The 17677-nt window shown below is 41.2% G+C and overlaps 1 protein-coding gene across 1 annotated transcript; it reads left to right on the top strand.

Moving 5' to 3' along the window:
- Positions 1-632: 632 nt before the first annotated feature.
- Positions 633-17471, top strand: LOC140076759 (cytochrome P450 2G1-like). Its single transcript, XM_072123447.1, has 9 exons — positions 633-865; positions 4326-4488; positions 4691-4843; positions 5392-5552; positions 6588-6764; positions 7899-8040; positions 13293-13480; positions 14691-14832; positions 17145-17471. The coding sequence occupies exons 1-9, from the start codon at positions 689-691 to the stop codon at positions 17324-17326; spliced, it is 1485 nt and encodes a 494-aa protein (XP_071979548.1). The 5' UTR covers positions 633-688; the 3' UTR covers positions 17327-17471.
- The last annotated feature ends 206 nt before the right edge of the window (positions 17472-17677 follow it).

Below are 17677 nucleotides of genomic sequence, written 5' to 3'. Positions count from 1 at the left end.
CAAAATTACCTCCTCTGGGGCCAAGTTTAATCTGACAGATGCCCCAAAACTTTAACAAATTCAGATTCCCTTCAGGGGCTGTTTTTGTGGAATTCACTAAATACTGGATGCTGAAGCAAAAGGCACTGATTACCCAGGAACAGTGGGGACAGCGCCACCTATAAAAGTATGTAAAGAGTTGGTTGAGGTCATGAAATTTTAAATTAAACATATGATTTATGGTTTGAAGAAATACACTACTCCCTCCAGGTGATCTTGCAAAACTGGTTGTGACAATCCTAAAAAAAGTCTTCAGAACACTGCAAACTGGTTTTGTCCATCTTCAGCTTCATTAGAGACATAATAAATATCACAAACCAAAATTCTAAAAAAAATCTACTCCAAGGTCCACTTAAATAATAAATAATATAAAGCCGTTTCATACAACAAGAACTTCCTACAACGTGAGGCCACTTTTACTCTCCCTCCCCCCCTTATTTCTAGTCCTCCTTGACTACAGTTTTTGGTGCATGCTACAACAAGTTGAATAAAGCTAGATAGCTATTTGGCCTGTGATGTGATTACCCTTCCCATGTTTCATCATCCTGCTCCACCCCTATTTTTAGTCTTCTTCAGAAAAGGATGATATGATACGAAGATACGAAGCTGATGAAATTTGGAGAGCTCCTCTGTTCACAAGAGCCGACTGATGGATTTGCCACAAGATCCAACTTTTTTACTAGTCATCTTTATCTTATGCTCCATCTTGTATTTAAGTCTTAAGTCAATTAGGAATCATGGGAACCTCCCTCCTGGACCAACCCCTCTACCACTGCTCGGGAACATGCTCGATATTGGAGGAGATTTTGTAAATTCTCTGATGAAGGTAAAGTATCTATTAGATAACATGACATAGTGGTGGTGGTCAGATGTATTGTCTAGCATTACTTTTGTAGGACATGATCCTCCAAAAAATGACATATTGGCCCATATTTATCAAAACTAGGACAGTCTGTACTATGTGAAATTTGCACGTGCAGTGTGCAGAGTGCGGCCGGTTCATCAAAAGTGGCGCATGGACTTTATGAATCCGGTGCCTCCTACACTGGAACGGGAAGTGTGCACAATTTTTTTTGGTGCACTTTGTTCATGCCGTAAAATTGTGGCACAGACAGAATTGTGGAGGAGGTCAGTTATAAATGTGGCGCAAGCACCAGCACCCCCTTTAGGTGCACATTTTTAGTATTTTGTTGGACACAAAACTGTCTCAGACACTTTAATAAATGTGAGCTGATTTGTTGAAAAGAAGTTTAGTTGCCGGTATCTGAGATGTTCTCCTCCAGGTTTAATGAGATGTACAACTTTAATTTGCCCCTCCCTTTCAAATTTTATTCATTATACTTTGTAGATGTTCTTGTCTCTTCTACATTGTCTCACGGTATGGGACAATATTTATCTTTTGGGCGTAGTAAATTTCTATAATTGTTTAATGACTTGTCTATTCAGGATCAATATATTATGAGAATTAAATGTCATAAAGCTTTTGCCATGGTCACAGACTGACCATGAGTAGTGTTGAGCAGACCCAAACCACAAAGTTGTAATCGATGCCAAACTTTGCCGTTTTGGCCCCTAAACTCAGACCCAAACTTTAGTCAAAAGTTCAGGTTCGGGTCTAGGTTTGGCTCAGTTCACCCTATGCCAGCAATCAGTGTTATCTCTTTCACTACCAGTGACTTTGTGGTCTTTGACTTTTGTGGTCAAATCAATGTGGTGCATGAACATTGTACATGTGCACCACCATTTTTGGGGGAATTATGAATCCCCGATAATGTCATGGGGAGCAACGATCCTCCCTATAATGGCAGAGCCCATGTTATGCCGGGATTTAAATGACAGTTGACATTTCAAGGGTTTGACGCTGATAGCGGGTGTTACTGGCAGGGGGTCCGATACTCGTACAGAATTTTCAAGTTTTTGTATTCTTGTATACTTTATATATAGAAACATACAAGCACTAAGGACTCATTCACATTTCAATTTTGTATAGTGCTCTAAAAAGTCAGTAACCCCAGAGCCAGTGATGAATAACCATAGTCCCAACTTTTGAACCACTTGTAACTGAAGGTGGTCTTGGCTGAGTTGGGTCCCATTCCAACACAACTCAATTGCATGAATCCATTTGAATCCAGACTTTAACTACTACTGATATTTTAAATGAGGTCATGTGATAGGCTGAAAGGATCATAATATTGTTTGGTCAATACCACAACTCAATATCACTACTGCTTGGCAAGTACTACTGCCGACCAAGCGTTTTGTCCTGTTCATGGGAAACCATCATGTCAACATTGACATTGATTTTGTTTCCTGGAAATACACCTTATTTGGTGCTTATTGCAGACAATACAGTATATACTTCTTTACAAGATTTTACATTTTTTATACTGTACATAACCTTATAACCCAGCGTCAGCATGGGTTTATGAGAGATCGGTCCTGTCAGACTAATCTGATTGGTTTCTATGAGGAGGTAAGTTCCAGACTGGATCTGGGGGACGCTGTATATGTTGTATATCTGGACTTTTCAAAGGCATTTGACACTGTGCCGCATAAAAGGTTGGTATATAAAATGAGACTGCTGGGAATAGCGGAAAATCTGTGTATTTGGGTAAGTAATTGGCTTAGTGATAGAAAACAGAGGGTCGTCATTAATGGTATGTTCTCAGATTGGGTTGATGTTACCAGTGGAGTGCCACAGGGGTCAGTATTGTCTTTTTAATATTTTTTATTAATGACCTTGTAGTGGGTTTACACAGTCAAGTTTCATAGCATCATAGTATATAAGGCTGGAAAAAGACGCAAGTCCATCAAGTCCAACCTTTATCCCCATAACCCGTGATATTTTTGCTCTCCAGAAAGTCATCCAGGCCTCTCTTGAACATGTACATAGAGTCCGCCATAACAACCTCCTGCGGCAGAGAGTTCCATAGTCTCACTGCTCTTACAGTAAAGAACCTTTGTCTATGTTGATGGTAAAATCGCCTCTCCTCTAGGCGTAGAGGATGCCCCCTTGTCCTGGTCACAGGCCTGGGTATAAAAAGATCTTTCCGTTCAGGTATTTGTACATTGTAATGAGGTCTCCCCTCAGTCGTCTTTTTTCTAAACTGAATAATCCCAAATTTTTTAATCTGTCAGTGTATTCTAGTTCCCCCATTCCCCTAATAATCCTGGTTGCTCTCCTCTGCACCCGTTCCAGCTCTACTATATCCTTTTTATACACTGGTGCCCAAAACTGGACACAATATTCCATGTGTGGTCTGACCAGCGATTTGTATAAGGGCAAAACTATGTCTTTATCATGAGAATCTATTCCTCTCTTGATACATCCCATAATTTTATTTGGTTTGGCAGCAGCTGCCTGGCTCTGGTCACTAAAATTAAGTTTACCATCCACCAATACCCCTAAGTCCTTTTCAGCTTCAGTTTTACTAAGTAATTGACCGATTAGAACATAATTATACTTTTTGTTTCCATGGCCCAAGTGCATAACTTTACATTTATCTACATTAAACCTCATCAACCATTTCTCTGCCCATCCCTCTGTAATGCTAAACTATCGACCTCAGTATTTATTACTTTACACAGCTTAGTATCATCTGCAAATATTGAAACTTGACTGTGTAAACCCACTACAAGGTTATTAATAAAAATATTAAAAAGAAGTGGCCCCAATACTGACCCCTGTGGCACTCCACTAGTAACATCAACCCAATCTGAGAATGTGCCATTAATGACGACCCTCTGTTTTCTATCACTAAGCCAATTACTTACCCAAATACACATATTTTCTCCTATTCCCAGCAGTCTCATTTTATATACCAACCTTTTATGTGGCACGGTGTCAAATGCCTTTGAAAAGTCCAGATACACAACATCCACAGCGTCCCCCAGATCCAGTCTTGAACTTACCTCCTCGTAGAAACCAATCAGATTAGTCTGACAGGACCGATCTCTCATAAACCCATGCTGACGCTGGGTTATAAGGGCCTTCTATACTATGATACTATGATACAACCATTTTATGTACAGTATATACATTTTTTATATAAACAAAAAATGTATCAATGGACCATGATGATTCGTAGTCTGTCTCAACCAAGACCATCATCAGTAACAAACCAGTTTAGGACAACCTGACTGTTTATTTTTGTAATTTGAAAGATTTTAGTTCTAGTCATCTGGTCAGTGTGATCTCGTTCTATACTCACATCACATTTTAAGAAAAAGCTTTAAGAAGAAAAATAATTTTGGAATTACTATTACGATTTATTATGTGAATTCAGCTGCGTGACAAGTACGGTGATGTGTTCACGGTCTACCTGGGATCTCGTCCGGTCGTGGTTGTCACTGGATACAAGGCTGTGAAGGAAATTTATTTGGACAAAGTTGACGATTACTTGAACCGAGGAGATATGCCGATCTGGGATGAGTTTTTCAAAAACTATGGTAAGAATCTGTCGTATGGTTTATTATTACGGCTATAATTCATGTATAGACTGAGCAGCCTCCGTCCCACAGTCTTTACTAAAACACTGAAACGTTGTTGTACCTTACGACTATGGGCGTTGTATCAGTGGGTTCATCTGTCTTCTATTTTTATCTATTATACTGGACATAAAGTGGTTTAAGCATAATATCTATTTTGCAGGGGTAATATTTACCAAAAACTTAGAGAGATGGAAGGAGCTCAGGCGGTTTTCTCTCTCCGCGTTACGGGATTTTGGAATAGGGAAAAGAAATATAGAGGTCCGGATTCAAGAGGAGACTCATTATCTGATCGAAGAGCTAAGGAAATCCAAAGGTTTGTAGAATCGTTACAATAAATGTTATCCATGAATTCTATTACAGCTCGATACATTTTCTGAGCAAAATTTTTTGGTGTTCTTAAAGGACATCTACCACCAGGATCAAATTTTCAGATAAGTCTGAGGGGCTCAAGTTCTAACAGGCAGGTCCGGATCGTCCTTGTAATGCCCTATAGATGCTGCAGTCACCATGACCCCTGCGTCTATAGAGTTAAACAGCCAGGATCAGGGTCGTTAAGATCTCAGCTGTTGCTGCGGGAACCCAGCTCTCACATGCTGCCGGGATCCGGCGGTGATTGCAATGGCTCAGCTTCTGAGTCCAGGCGATCACCATGTCATAACTGTACATTATGGGGCGGCAAGTACCTGCACCTTATGATGAACAGTTTAAATGTATAGAAAATGTATATCCATCTGTCGGGGAAATGGTGATTCCATGAGTTGATGTAGGGTGACATATTACAGAATTTCTACATAAATTTTTGAAGGGTGTGACTCAAATACCGTATAAAACATAAAACTATTCTTAACCTATCAATTCTAGAGTCGTTCTTTGATCCTCGGCAGTGTCTCAGTAGAGCCCTTTGTAACATAATCTTCTCCGTCATGTTTGGAAATCGTTGTGAATATGAGGACGAGGACATTGCTACTGTCTTATCCTGTATATACGAGTCATTTGTGACAGCGAGCTCACCCTGGGGACAGGTAAGGGCAAATTACAATATTCCTGTGTTTTTTTACAAATGATCACATGTCCGGGTCCTTTATAGGGGTGTAAATATATGTAGATCTAATACTTTTTTGTAATAGCAATAATTACTTTTGTAATATTTAAAAAAATAAAACTATGGTTAGAAATATTATAATTTTATTTGACTAAGGCCCAGGTTATGCATCGAAAAGCATTGTCAAAACTCTTATCCATTGCCCCCCTTATCCTCTTCCCTCCACTTTAAACTAAGCTAGCCTATAGCTAGCACTTGCAATTATTTTCCCCAATCTGCCCCTTCACGATGGGGGTAAGGGGGATCAGCAGCCAGCTGGTTGGTGGGCGCAGCTGGCAGGGAGTTGGCCGGCATGGGGCATTCCTGCAAATGTAAAAAGTTGCCGGCGGGGCCTGGCGTAGAGATAAACTCTGTGCAGGACCCCACTGGATACATCAAGAGGCCGAAGCCTGCGTATGATAAATGACCCCCATTGGATCAATTCCAAGAGAGGAACTTTACTCATTGGGGGAATTTATTATTGCACCGGCATCAACAAATTATGGATTTGCATAAAAATCTGTGCACCAGATTTGCGACACATAGCTTAGACCAGTTAAAATCAGGTCTAAAAGAAGTCTGAAAGTCTTATGAATCTGGTGCAGCACTAGAATAGTGTGAAACATTAATGAATTCAACATTTATGTTAGTTTTACCCTAAAAATAAAGCCACTGAAGAATATAACACAAATTTCTTGGCCTTTAAGGCCCAAGCCATGTGATGAATTTATCAAAGGGGGGGAACGTCTGTTGACTATCCATTTAGTAGTGTTTTCTGAACAGAAGGGTAATCAGGTGGATGGCGTGCCCCTGAACTGCCTCCAGTGCCTTAAAGTTCTCTTCATATGTCCTTCTCAAGTCTTCATCCATAGACCTTGTGGCATAGTAAATAAATCTCATGTCCATAATAATGGAAAAATATTATTACTGCCCATTAAAATGTATTGACTTTAAATCTTCTCACTGCTCTTCTTAGATCTTTGATATGTTTCCTGGAGTGATGAAATATGTTCCTTGGTATCATAAGAAGTTTTTCAAGTCCCTGGACAAACTGACCCAGTATGTCAATGACAAAGTGAAGATTAACCAGAAGACTTTGGATCCCAATAATCCAAGAGATTACGTTGACGCTTTCCTTATTAAAATGGAAAAGGTATGGAACAGAATGTAAACAGAAGCCATCATGATCATGCACTGTCCATAAACCTACTGTGCGTAAGACTACCGAGTTTTGTTCATATCTAACCCCGAGCCTGAAAAATCCAAACTGGCCTTGTCAAATAATGTAAAGAGGTATTAATCTGGACTACAGTTCCTTCCAATATTTATCAGGACCCCTGCTTATTGCTAGCACTTGTGATTATTTTGCTTACTCGGCCACCATAACGCCAGTGGAGAGTGAAAAGACCCGAAGGGGTGGCGCGGCCGGCTGGGAGTGTGAAAAGTCGCCGGCTGCATTTATTTCTACACCAAGCCCTGCCTGGCATGGAATAAATGCTGCACAGCTCCCTGCCCGATACATCAAGAGGCGGCACCCTCTTGATGTATCGCGCTGCGAAAATATGCCGGTGCACCAGCAATATCCCCCCATGGAGATCATAGAGAGGGTTCCTTGCAGAACATGTAAGAGGAGCTTCTACTATTGTAGACCTGAGACATCCATGTATTACATAGATTTATTTGGACAGCACCATGTAATGTTATATTCTTCCTGACTTCCCCAAGAACAGCTGATCGAGGGTGTAAACTTATGAGGAACAAGACATTTCAGTCTTCCTATTGAAAACTGCAAACTGTCCGCATAATATAGAAATATTTCAGGTCCTCCAGAATGAAATATGTGCTGTGTAGCTCTACCTGCATGACTATTAAATAAGAATATTAAACAAGAGGTTAATTTAAGGACATCTATCATCAGGATCAATCATGGTAAACCAAGCACACTGACATACTGGTGTGTGGCTGCTCTGGCAGGATCTGCTTCTTTAAACTTCTTATGACCTTGTTTAAAAAAAGACTTTAAAAATTATGCCCTGGGGGGCTCCAAGCTCTATTAACATATACAAAGTCTGGAGCACCTGAGGCTTCTTTGCATAATTGTTACAGTTTTTTAATATAAAACAGTGCATAAGATGCTTAAAGAAGAGCCGATCCTGCCTGAGGACGCGCACTCTGTATGTCAGTGTGTTTGGCTTACAATCTTTGGTCCTGGTGGTAGATGTCCTTTAAAGACATTATTAACATTTTACCAAATCAATCTCTTTGAAAAACTATTTTCTTTCGACAGGAAAAGGTCAACCCAAACAGTGAATTTAACATGGAGAATTTGCTCACCAGCGCCCTTCAGATTTTCTTTGCTGGAGTAGAAACCAGCAGTACAACCATGACCTACTCTCTGCTAATCCTTCTGAAGCACCCAGATGTCCTTGGTAAGTTGGAAAATCAAGTGCATTTATATAAGAGAAGTTGAAATCATTAGAAATTACTGTTTAAATAGTTTTTTTGAGATCAGAAATATGTAAGTTTAAATAATTAATAAGGATGGGGCGTGGATTGGCCTCTGACTGAAATGGCCACATGAGAGAGGAGCTCCGTCTCCACAGCATTAAAACCTGCAACTTACCCCCCTTAACCAGCAGTAACAAACCCTCCAAGATGCCTGGAGCTTCATTACGACAGGTGGGGAGGAAAAGAAACTGCACCGATCCAGCAATAAGCTGCTTAAAGCTTTTTTTACATGCAACACCACAATGCAGCAAGATGGCCGCAGCTCCTCTTCTCCAACCGTGCACTGTGATGATGCAGCAAAGCAGCAGCGTAGTAAACCTCTTAAGCTCCTGCTACCAGTTGGCCCTCATGGTTTGCACCTAGAGAATGTAGGGGATACACCCCCCATTCCAGATTCCCAATAAATGGGACTCTACCCCGCCGCCAGGCTGCCGCCATATGGTGTCCTCTCCATCCTAAATACAGGAGAAGTACAGCATGCCTCTCTTAGCTCCTCAGCTTGTGGAGAACACTAACTCTGTATCTGGCTCTCAGTTAGGCCATAACTCTTCATCCTCTTCACCATCTGCAAGCTGAGCCAAGAAAAGGCAGAAGATGAATGATAACAATTCATACTCAGAGGATACATCTGCTATCCAACCTGAAACACCAGATGTGTTTGCAAAGTTTCAAACCTCAGACAAAATGGTTCCAGAAGTCAAGCTTACAGCAATGTTAGAGGCCTGTCGCTCCTCACTCCACAAAGACCTCTCCTGCCCAATTGCTCCAATTCAAAGATCAGTTACCGATATAGGCGACAGAGTGTCACAAACTGAGGCCAAGATAGAGAAAGTTACAATAGCCCATAACAGCTTGGTGGACTCACATAACACCTTAGAAGACAAAGTCAGCCCTATTCAGGCTGAGCTGATCAACTTGGAGAAGAAATAATGTCAAACTTAGAGGTATCTCTGAAATGATTCCAGGTCATATGCTACATTCTTATGTCCAGAAGCTCACTAGAGCACTTCCTCCGGAGCTGACCGAATATGAACTTTGCATTGACAGGGCTTATAGAGTCCCTTAAATGGCTAGTCTTCCTAAACATGCAATCCCTACCATCGCCATATGAAGAAATCAAGCTCTTTGTGGACCTCTCTACAGCCACATTGCAAGCCAGGAAGGTCTTCCAGTCAATCTTTTGTGACCGGAGCTCAAAAACGAAAAAGACGATCCATGCAGGTTTCCTCCTTATTTGTGCACCAAACACAAGGGATCACTTTCAGGGATAAGTCACCATTCAGACCAGAAACCGTCAATATTTTCACTCCTGTCCTAGTCTCCTCCACTCAATATGTAGATAAAAAATGCGCATATCACAAATAACTCCACGAGGACGCCAATCCTTGCCCCTTGTCCTCGTGGAGTTATTTGTGATATGCACATTTTTTATCTACATATTGAGTGGAGGAGACTAGGACAGGAGTGAAAATATTGACGGTTTCTGGTCTGAATGGTGACTTATCCCTGAAAGTGATCCCTTGTGTTTGGTGCACAAATAAGGAGGAAACCTGCATGGATCGTCTTTTTCGTTTTTGAGCTCCGGTCACAAAAGAGTTTCTTCTACTGGATTATTGAATAGTGGATGTTTCCTGGATCCATCTAGGACCGTTAAGGACAGCTCATAAGAGGGAAGGTGCAGCACCTCTTCTGGAAAAATCCTCAGTGCCTTGATTGAGAATGGCAGGCGGTGGGAGAACTTTAGGGGCTCCAATCAGGGGGCAATTTAACTGTAAGGTCCTATCCATGAGTACCTATGGAAAATTTTATCCCACAAGAAAACACACCTTTGGTGACTTCCAAAAACGGTGTACAATCTGTTTACTCTTTTGGCACACTAGTAGTGCCTACGGTTCAACATTTGTTTTTCAGTTTAACAAGTTTATTGTGTAGGGTGGCCAACTTCATCTATAACCAACCCACATTTCTATTCTTATGCTATTTGCTAAGGGCTCAAGTGTTATGTATCTTAATGGTTATGCATGATGAGCAGCTAGGAGAGGCCTCTTCCCTCAGGTTTACAAATGGGGATTAGAATGGTCTATATTAATGCTCGGGGGCTAAACAGTCCCTTTGAAAGGTCTCTTGTTTGAAGGAGGCCTCCCAACAAAAAGCAGAAACCCTCCCAACCAGAGCCGCTCCCCCCAGCCTGACTCCCAGTGGTGATGTTATATGGTTCATTTACTATTATGCATGGTTACCCTTATATTTATATCTGTTGTGCCAGTGTGTTTAAGCTTTGTCCGTATTAGGACTCCAGCCGGGGTGAGTTACCAGCCACCTGATACCTCAGGTGGTTGGTGATAAAAACACATCATTCTCAGATGAGTTTTTTTCATGATTTTAATGTATACCAATAAACACATATTAAGTTTTACATAAAGTGCATTTTATTGAAAAGGCCTTATTATAACACCAGATCTTTTCTGGTTCCTATTGTATTCGCTGGTGTTTTGACCGCACATATTGGGTATATATAGCGTTGACACCGTCTTATCTGAGTGACTTAATCTACAGATCATAGCAAATAAAGAAGAAGAAATTGGGGCAGATTTACTAACCCGGTCCTGTCGCGATCCTGCGGCGAGTTCTCCGACGAGGATACGGGTCCGGCAACATTCACTAAGGTCGTGTGTCCAATTTCCTGCAGGTGTCGCCGCTGTGCCGAGGTCCGCCAGAGTTCACCTTCTTCTTCCTGATGCATGTGAGTGCGTGATCTTGCGACACATTGGGGGTCATTTACTAAGGGCCCGATTCGCCCGATTCGCCCGAATATTTCCGATTTGCGTCGATTTTCCCTGTATTGCCCCGGGTTTTTAGCGCACGCAATCGGATTGTGGCAGAAAGCAGAAGCCCTACTAGCTCTCAACAAAAAACACCAAAAAAGTAAGATTTCATTTATTATGGAATTTTCATACACCATAATATGCCACATGAAAACTCCCTTTGATTTGGTCTTTGCTCCAGGTGAATTCCCCAAATATATGTTAGCTGCCCACATTGTCACCAACCCCAAACCTGCAGAAACACCCACTTCCCCTAAGATTTTAGGCCCATATCAGTTCTTAACTGTCATATTAAATATATATCCAAAGAAGACTTTAGCGAGAAGATTACAAGCCATTGTTCCGGATTTAAATCAAGAATGATCAGGTGGGGTTCACTTTGGGGAGACAAGCTCCAGATAACACCCATAGGCCTATCACCCTATTACAATTCCGTGAACGGCACAACATAGGGACGACCTTTGTAACAATAGATGCCGAGAAGGTGTTCGATGGGGTTAATTGGTTGTACGCCTTCGCAGCCCTCACCAAATTGGAGCCATCCAAACAGCAATCAACTCTTTATACTCACACCATAAAGCATGTCTTCACACAATCGATTTGCTTTCCACCAAGTTCACCCTTCCCAATGGTACGAGACAGGGGTGTCCCCCCTCCCCTCGTTTCTTCATCCTCTCAATAGAACCTTTGCTGAGCTCATAAGATCAGATCCCAACGCCTCAGGTATAAAAGTGGGCCCTACGAAAATAGCGCTATTTGCGGATGAAATTATATTGACCTCTACAAATCCCTTTCAATCTCTCCCTTTCATCGTCAACATAATTCAGGAATATGGTGCGGCTTCCCACTACAAAAAAAATATGTCAGGTCCTCCCAATAGCAATTTCCCAAAAACAACTGATCTATTTTTAAAAGCGTTTCCCCTTGGACTGGCAATCCTCCTCAATTCAATATTTAGGGATACGTCTAACCTCAACTCTGCACAAACTCTACAAGGCTAACTTTGTTCCCATGCTGGCGAATATAGACAAAGAGCTCTCCAGCTTTTCCAAAACAATTTATCTTGGTTTGGCAGAATTGCCGCATATAAAATGTGCATTATACCGCGGTTTCTTTATCTCTTTAGAACTTTGCCGATACACAGTACTTTTTCTCCTCTGCCAACACCCAAAGAGTGGCAGTAAATATTCTACCTAGACAGAGAGGGGATTTGGGCCTCACAGGCTTACGGGACTATCACATATCTGCAGTAACAGATCAACTGATGTGTTGGTGTGGAAATTCCACTGACAAAGCTTGGGTGACCTTAAAGAGGACCTTTGTGAACAAACACCGCAGTGTTAGAAGGATGGTGTTACCAGAAACCTCCGGTAACTATCTAACACTACGGCGGGGCACAATGTAATAATCAGACCTCTCGCAAAGTTGTCCGATGTATTCATGAGGGGGCGGTCCGAGGCGCTGCCTCTTCCCCAGATCGTCCCGCTCGCTCCATAAGGTGGCGGTGACTGCCACACGTCATGCCGCAGTCACCGCCCCTAACTGCGCCCCAACCCCTAACGAATACATCGGTTTGCGAATGTTTACACTATCCTTCTAACACTGCAGAATTTGTTCAAGCACTAGGAGCTGCTTACTTTAGTAACTACTGTCGAAATTTTGGGTTACAGGTCCTTTTTAAAGACCTACCTGAATAAGAATGAAGTACTACAGAATAGAATGGTAGCAGTACTGGGGCATCTTTCCCCATCTCTGACAATGGGGCAGATTTATCAAGCTGTCTGAAAGTCAGAATATTTCAACCAATCACAGCTCAGCTTTCATTTTACCAGTGCTCACGAATATTTTAAAGGGGAGTTGTGATTGGTTGCCATGGGCAATAAACTTTAATAGACTTTATTGACCATAATGCTACACTCACTTTCCAGATCTACAGCGATTGTCAATGTAATTCTCTTATCATTATATGTCTCTATATAACACAAGTGTATAGTTAGCCTTGTATTGGTCCAATCTACTGCGTTTGTTACTGTGTTGTATTTTGAAGACAAAAACTTTTTAGAAAAATAATAATAATAATAATAATAATAAATAAGCATCAGCATATCTGGGAGCCGTCAGATAAAAATAAAAATCTTTTTTTCTCCATCATCCACAAGGGGCAATGTTGCTTTACTTTTTTTGCATTGATATCGACCTCTCAGATGCTTTGGTCTGAAAAGACCACCGTCTCTTAGGGATTCATAGTGTGTGATCATTGACCATCATTCCAGGTCTTTGCTAAGTGCTTGTCATTTTTAAAGACCTAGCATCTGCCATTAGCTAATCTTGTTCATCTCCATCTGTAGCAAAAGTTCATAAGGAGATTGACCAAGTCATTGGTCGAGATCGAAGCCCAACAATACAAGACAGGAACCAAATGCCTTACACGGAAGCCGTGATTCATGAAATGCAGAGGTTTATAGACCTCATACCTCTTGGTGTCCCAAGGAAAACTACAAACGAGGTCAAGCTGCAAGGCTACACTTTACCTAAGGTACATGTATAGAAAGAAACAAATCTAATATGAACACCTTAAAAGCCTTAAAAATATTTGCAAAGTTTATTTTTTTAAATTTAGAAATCCAAATCCTTTACGTAATCTCAGTGTTTAAAACATTGGTTGCCTCAAGTTACCAACAAAGAGTAATTGAGCCTACAATGATACAATGGGGCATATTTACTTACCCGGTCCTGTCGCAATCACCAATCCGGAATGTCCGACGAGGATGAAGTCCGGTGCGATTCACCAAGATTGTGTGCCTGATTTCCTCCATGTGTTGCTTCCCCGCTGAGGTCCGCCAGAGTTCCCCTACTTCCTGGTGCATATAAGTGCATTGTCCGTGTATACTGCGCTGTGCGGGGAGTCACTAAGATCATTCGCCCAATATCCAGCATTTGTCGCTTCCCCGCTCAGGTCCCCGGAGTTCACCTTCTTATTGCTGGTGCATGTAAGTGCATTGTCCGTGTATAATGCGCTGTGCAGGGAGTCACTAAGATTGTGGGCCCGATATCCTGCCTGTGTCGCTTCCCTGCTGAGGTCCGTCGGAGTTCACATTCTTCTTCCGGGTGCATGTAAGTGCATTGTCCGTGTATAATGCGCTGTGCAGGGAGTCACTAAGATTGTGGGCCCGATATCCTGCCTGTGTCGCTTCCCTGCTGAGGTCCGTCGGAGTTCACATTCTTCTTCCGGGTGCATGTAAGTGCATTGTCTTGCGACACAATTTGAATTTTAAATCCCGCACTTAGTTAGAATCAGTCAGGTTGTTTGAAGGCCACGCCCCCTGATTTGTGTCGCATGAAAGTTGGCACGATTGCACAAAAACCAATGTTGAATGCGGCGCAACTTGGAAAAACGACTAAATGCGGTCTGTGGACCCTTAGTAAATGTGCCCCATTGCCTCTGGTTCTCCTCTGCTTTCTCTAAGAGAGGCTACAATCAACTAACAATGTACCCCTTAAAATGTAAATAGCAATAATCTCAAAAAAAAGAAAACTGTTATCAATAAAGAAGCTAAATACTAACTTTTGAATGCCCACTATGGCAGCACCATCACTGGTCTCCCCTCTATTCCTGGGCTACACTAGACTGGAAGTGGCAGTGTCCTGTTTTTCATTACTTGCTGACTGCAGCCAAACATAAGCCTGAGATTTCTGGGCAACTCCTTTAAATAATCTAATTTTAAATTTTTTTCATTTTTTTTCAGGATATTAATGTTTTCCCATTGTTGACATCGGTGCTAAAGGATCCAACTTGTTTTAAATACCCAAAAGAATTTAACCCAGAAAATTTCCTTAATATGAAAGGAGAACTTCAAAGGAATGGGGCCTTCATGCCTTTCGCTGCAGGTAGTTTTGAGCACACATATACAGGCGGTCCCCTACTTAAGGACACCCGACTTACAGACAACCCATAGTTACAGACGGACACCTCTGCCCACTGTGACCTCTGGTGAAGCTCTCTGGATGCTTTACTATAGTCCCAGACTGCAATGATCAGCTAAATATGTCTATAATGAAGCTTTATTGATAATTCTTGGTCCAATTACACCAAAAATTTTGAAACTCCAATTGTCACTGGGGCAAAAGAAAAAAAATTGTCTAGAACTTCCATTATAAAATATACAGTTTCGACTTACATACAAATTCAACTTAAGAACAAACCTCCAGACCCTATCTTGTATGTAACCCGGGGACTGCCTGTATACAGTGGGGAAAATAAGTTTTTGATCCTTGGCCGATTTTCCAAGTTTTACCACTTACAAAGGATGTAGAGGTCTGTAAGTTTTCTTGTAGGTCAACTGTGAGTGACAGAATCTAAAAAAAAATGTATTTTGTGTTGTATGATTTTTAAATAATTATTTAGCATTTTATCGGTTGAAATAAGTATTTGATCCACTACTAACCAACAACTATTCTGACTCTTTCAATGCTGTTATTTTGTCTTTAAGAAGCCCCTCCTACTCTGCACATATTTCCTGTATATATTGCCCCTGTCTAAGCTTGTTTACTGAGTGTCCATACACTCAATTAGTGACACTCTAAGCTCTCCACCATGGGAAAGACTAAAGAGCAATCTAAGGACACCACGGACACAATTGTAGACCTGTATAAGGCTTGGATGGGCTACAGAACAATAGGCGAGCAGCTTGTGAGAAGACAATACAATTATTAGAAAAGGGAAGAAACAATAAATGACCTTCAATCTTCCTCAGTCTGTGGCTCCATGCAAGAGCTTACTTCATGGGGTAAGTAGGATTCCGAGAAAAGTCAGAAGGACCTGGTCAATGGCCTGAAGCCAACAGGGAACACAGTCTCAAAGATAACCATTGGTAACACACTATGCCGTCATGTATTCAAATTATATAGGACCTGCTCATGCCAGCACATGTCCAGAAACATTTGAAGTTCCCCACTGACCATCTGGATGAAGGGAGGAAGGGCATGTGGTCAGATAAGACCAAAATAGAAATCTTTAGTATCAACTTGTTGGATTTGAAGAGAAAGGATGACTACAAACCTAAGAACACCGTCCCAAACATGAAGCATGGGAAACATCATACTTTAGGGTAGTTTTCTGGAAAGGTGACAGGACGACTGTACCATATTGAAGGGGGGGGTGGGGCCATTTCTTGCCAGATTTTGGACAAAAACTTCCCTCACTTAGTAAGAGCATTGAAGATTGACCGAAAACACACAACCAGGGCAACTAAGCAGCCACATTTCAATGCAAGCATTTCAAGTTCTTGGAGTGGTCTAGCCAGTCTCTTGACCTGAACCTAATCACAAATCTTTGGAGGGAGCTGAAACTCCTAGTGACTAGTGACCTAGTGACAGCCCAGAAGCCTGAAAGATCTGGAGAAGATGTGTATGGAGGACTGGACTAAAATCCCTGCCTCAGTGTCCTTAAACTTGGTCAGGAAACCTCTGACCTCTGTAATTTTTGTGTAGCAAATTTTCGGTTCTATTTTTCTATAGGATCAAATACTTATTTCGTGCTGTAAAATTAAATAACTATTTAAGAATTATGTGATTTTCTGGATTTTTTTTTAAAATTCCGTCTCTCACAGTTGTGAGCTACAATAAAAATGACAGACATCTCCATTCTTTGCAAGTTCTAAAAACCTATATAGACCTTTATAAATCAACTTCTATATTTTCAATATATGTCCGCCTGGCAACTCTAATGTTAGTGGACAAGGGGTTTGATCACTCACACAATAGGCTGCTACATTACTATCCAGTTTATTGTCAATTTGGTGCACCGGACAGGTGATCCCAGAATCCTAATTCACTATAGGGCCAATGTTCTGCCTATGTTCTGGGGTCTGAGTGGTCAATATAAAGGTCCAATAAAATGATAATTTATTTATCTTCTATGCTTTTTTTCAAACTTTCCAAAAAAAAAAAAACTCTAAGGGGATGAATTTTGATCATAGGACAACCAATGAATTTTTAGAGGCCACCAGAATATATACAGTACACATTATTTGTACCTGGTCCATTGGTCCAATGCTAAATAGTATAAAAACCTTTATACATAAATTTCTAAGAAAAAACTATTATCTGTGACACCAAATCCTCCATGGAACTAAGTATCGCTCATTACAAAAAGACAAATGTATCATACCAACTTCTGAAATATTGTATCCTTTTCTTAGGAAAGCGGAATTGTCTCGGAGAAGCTTTGGTACGGATGGAACTCTTTCTCTTCCTTATCACCATTCTGCAAAATTTTGACTTGAAATCCCCGCTACCCCTAGAAGAAGTTGATATGAGTCCAAATGTTTCCGGACTGGGGAACGTCCCAAAGCCCTATAAAATTGCCTTCCTTCCACGTTAATGGAACAGGTTCAGCACCTGTTACCATTTTGAAACTTGTTTGGATTTACTTTGTTCACTTGAACTGTTTTTGGTGAAACTTTCGTTTTTAAGAGTTATGAATATAAGAAAATCGAATATAATTACAAATAAACTATTTAATCCAATGGTTTGTAATGTCTTATGGTCCAACATGTCTTCTAGCTTCGGCTGTGCCAAGGACTTGGCGGCTGCCACAACACAAGAACCAGGAACCAGTACAGGGAAACTACACTTTTCTTTTAGTTACCCTTAACCCATTAAGTAATATGTACCTGTATGTCACATGGGAGAGCATCCTTTAAAGTTCCTCCTGGTGGCATGCTGTTGTTGA

The sequence above is a fragment of the Engystomops pustulosus genome, chromosome 9 (genome assembly GCF_040894005.1).
Source record: "Engystomops pustulosus chromosome 9, aEngPut4.maternal, whole genome shotgun sequence".
NCBI lineage: Eukaryota > Metazoa > Chordata > Amphibia > Anura > Leptodactylidae > Engystomops > Engystomops pustulosus.
This window is presented reverse-complemented; position numbering and strand designations above follow the sequence as displayed.

Excerpts from the sequence above, each read along its gene's own strand:
- LOC140076759 (XM_072123447.1), top strand. The coding sequence starts at position 689 with ATGGATTTGCCACAAGATCCAACTTTTTTACTAGTCATCTTTATCTTA. Across the intron at positions 13,481-14,690 it reads AAGGCTACACTTTACCTAAG|GATATTAATGTTTTCCCATT; the intron begins GTACATGTATAG and ends ATTTTTTTTCAG. Across the intron at positions 14,833-17,144 it reads CTTCATGCCTTTCGCTGCAG|GAAAGCGGAATTGTCTCGGA; the intron begins GTAGTTTTGAGC and ends TCCTTTTCTTAG.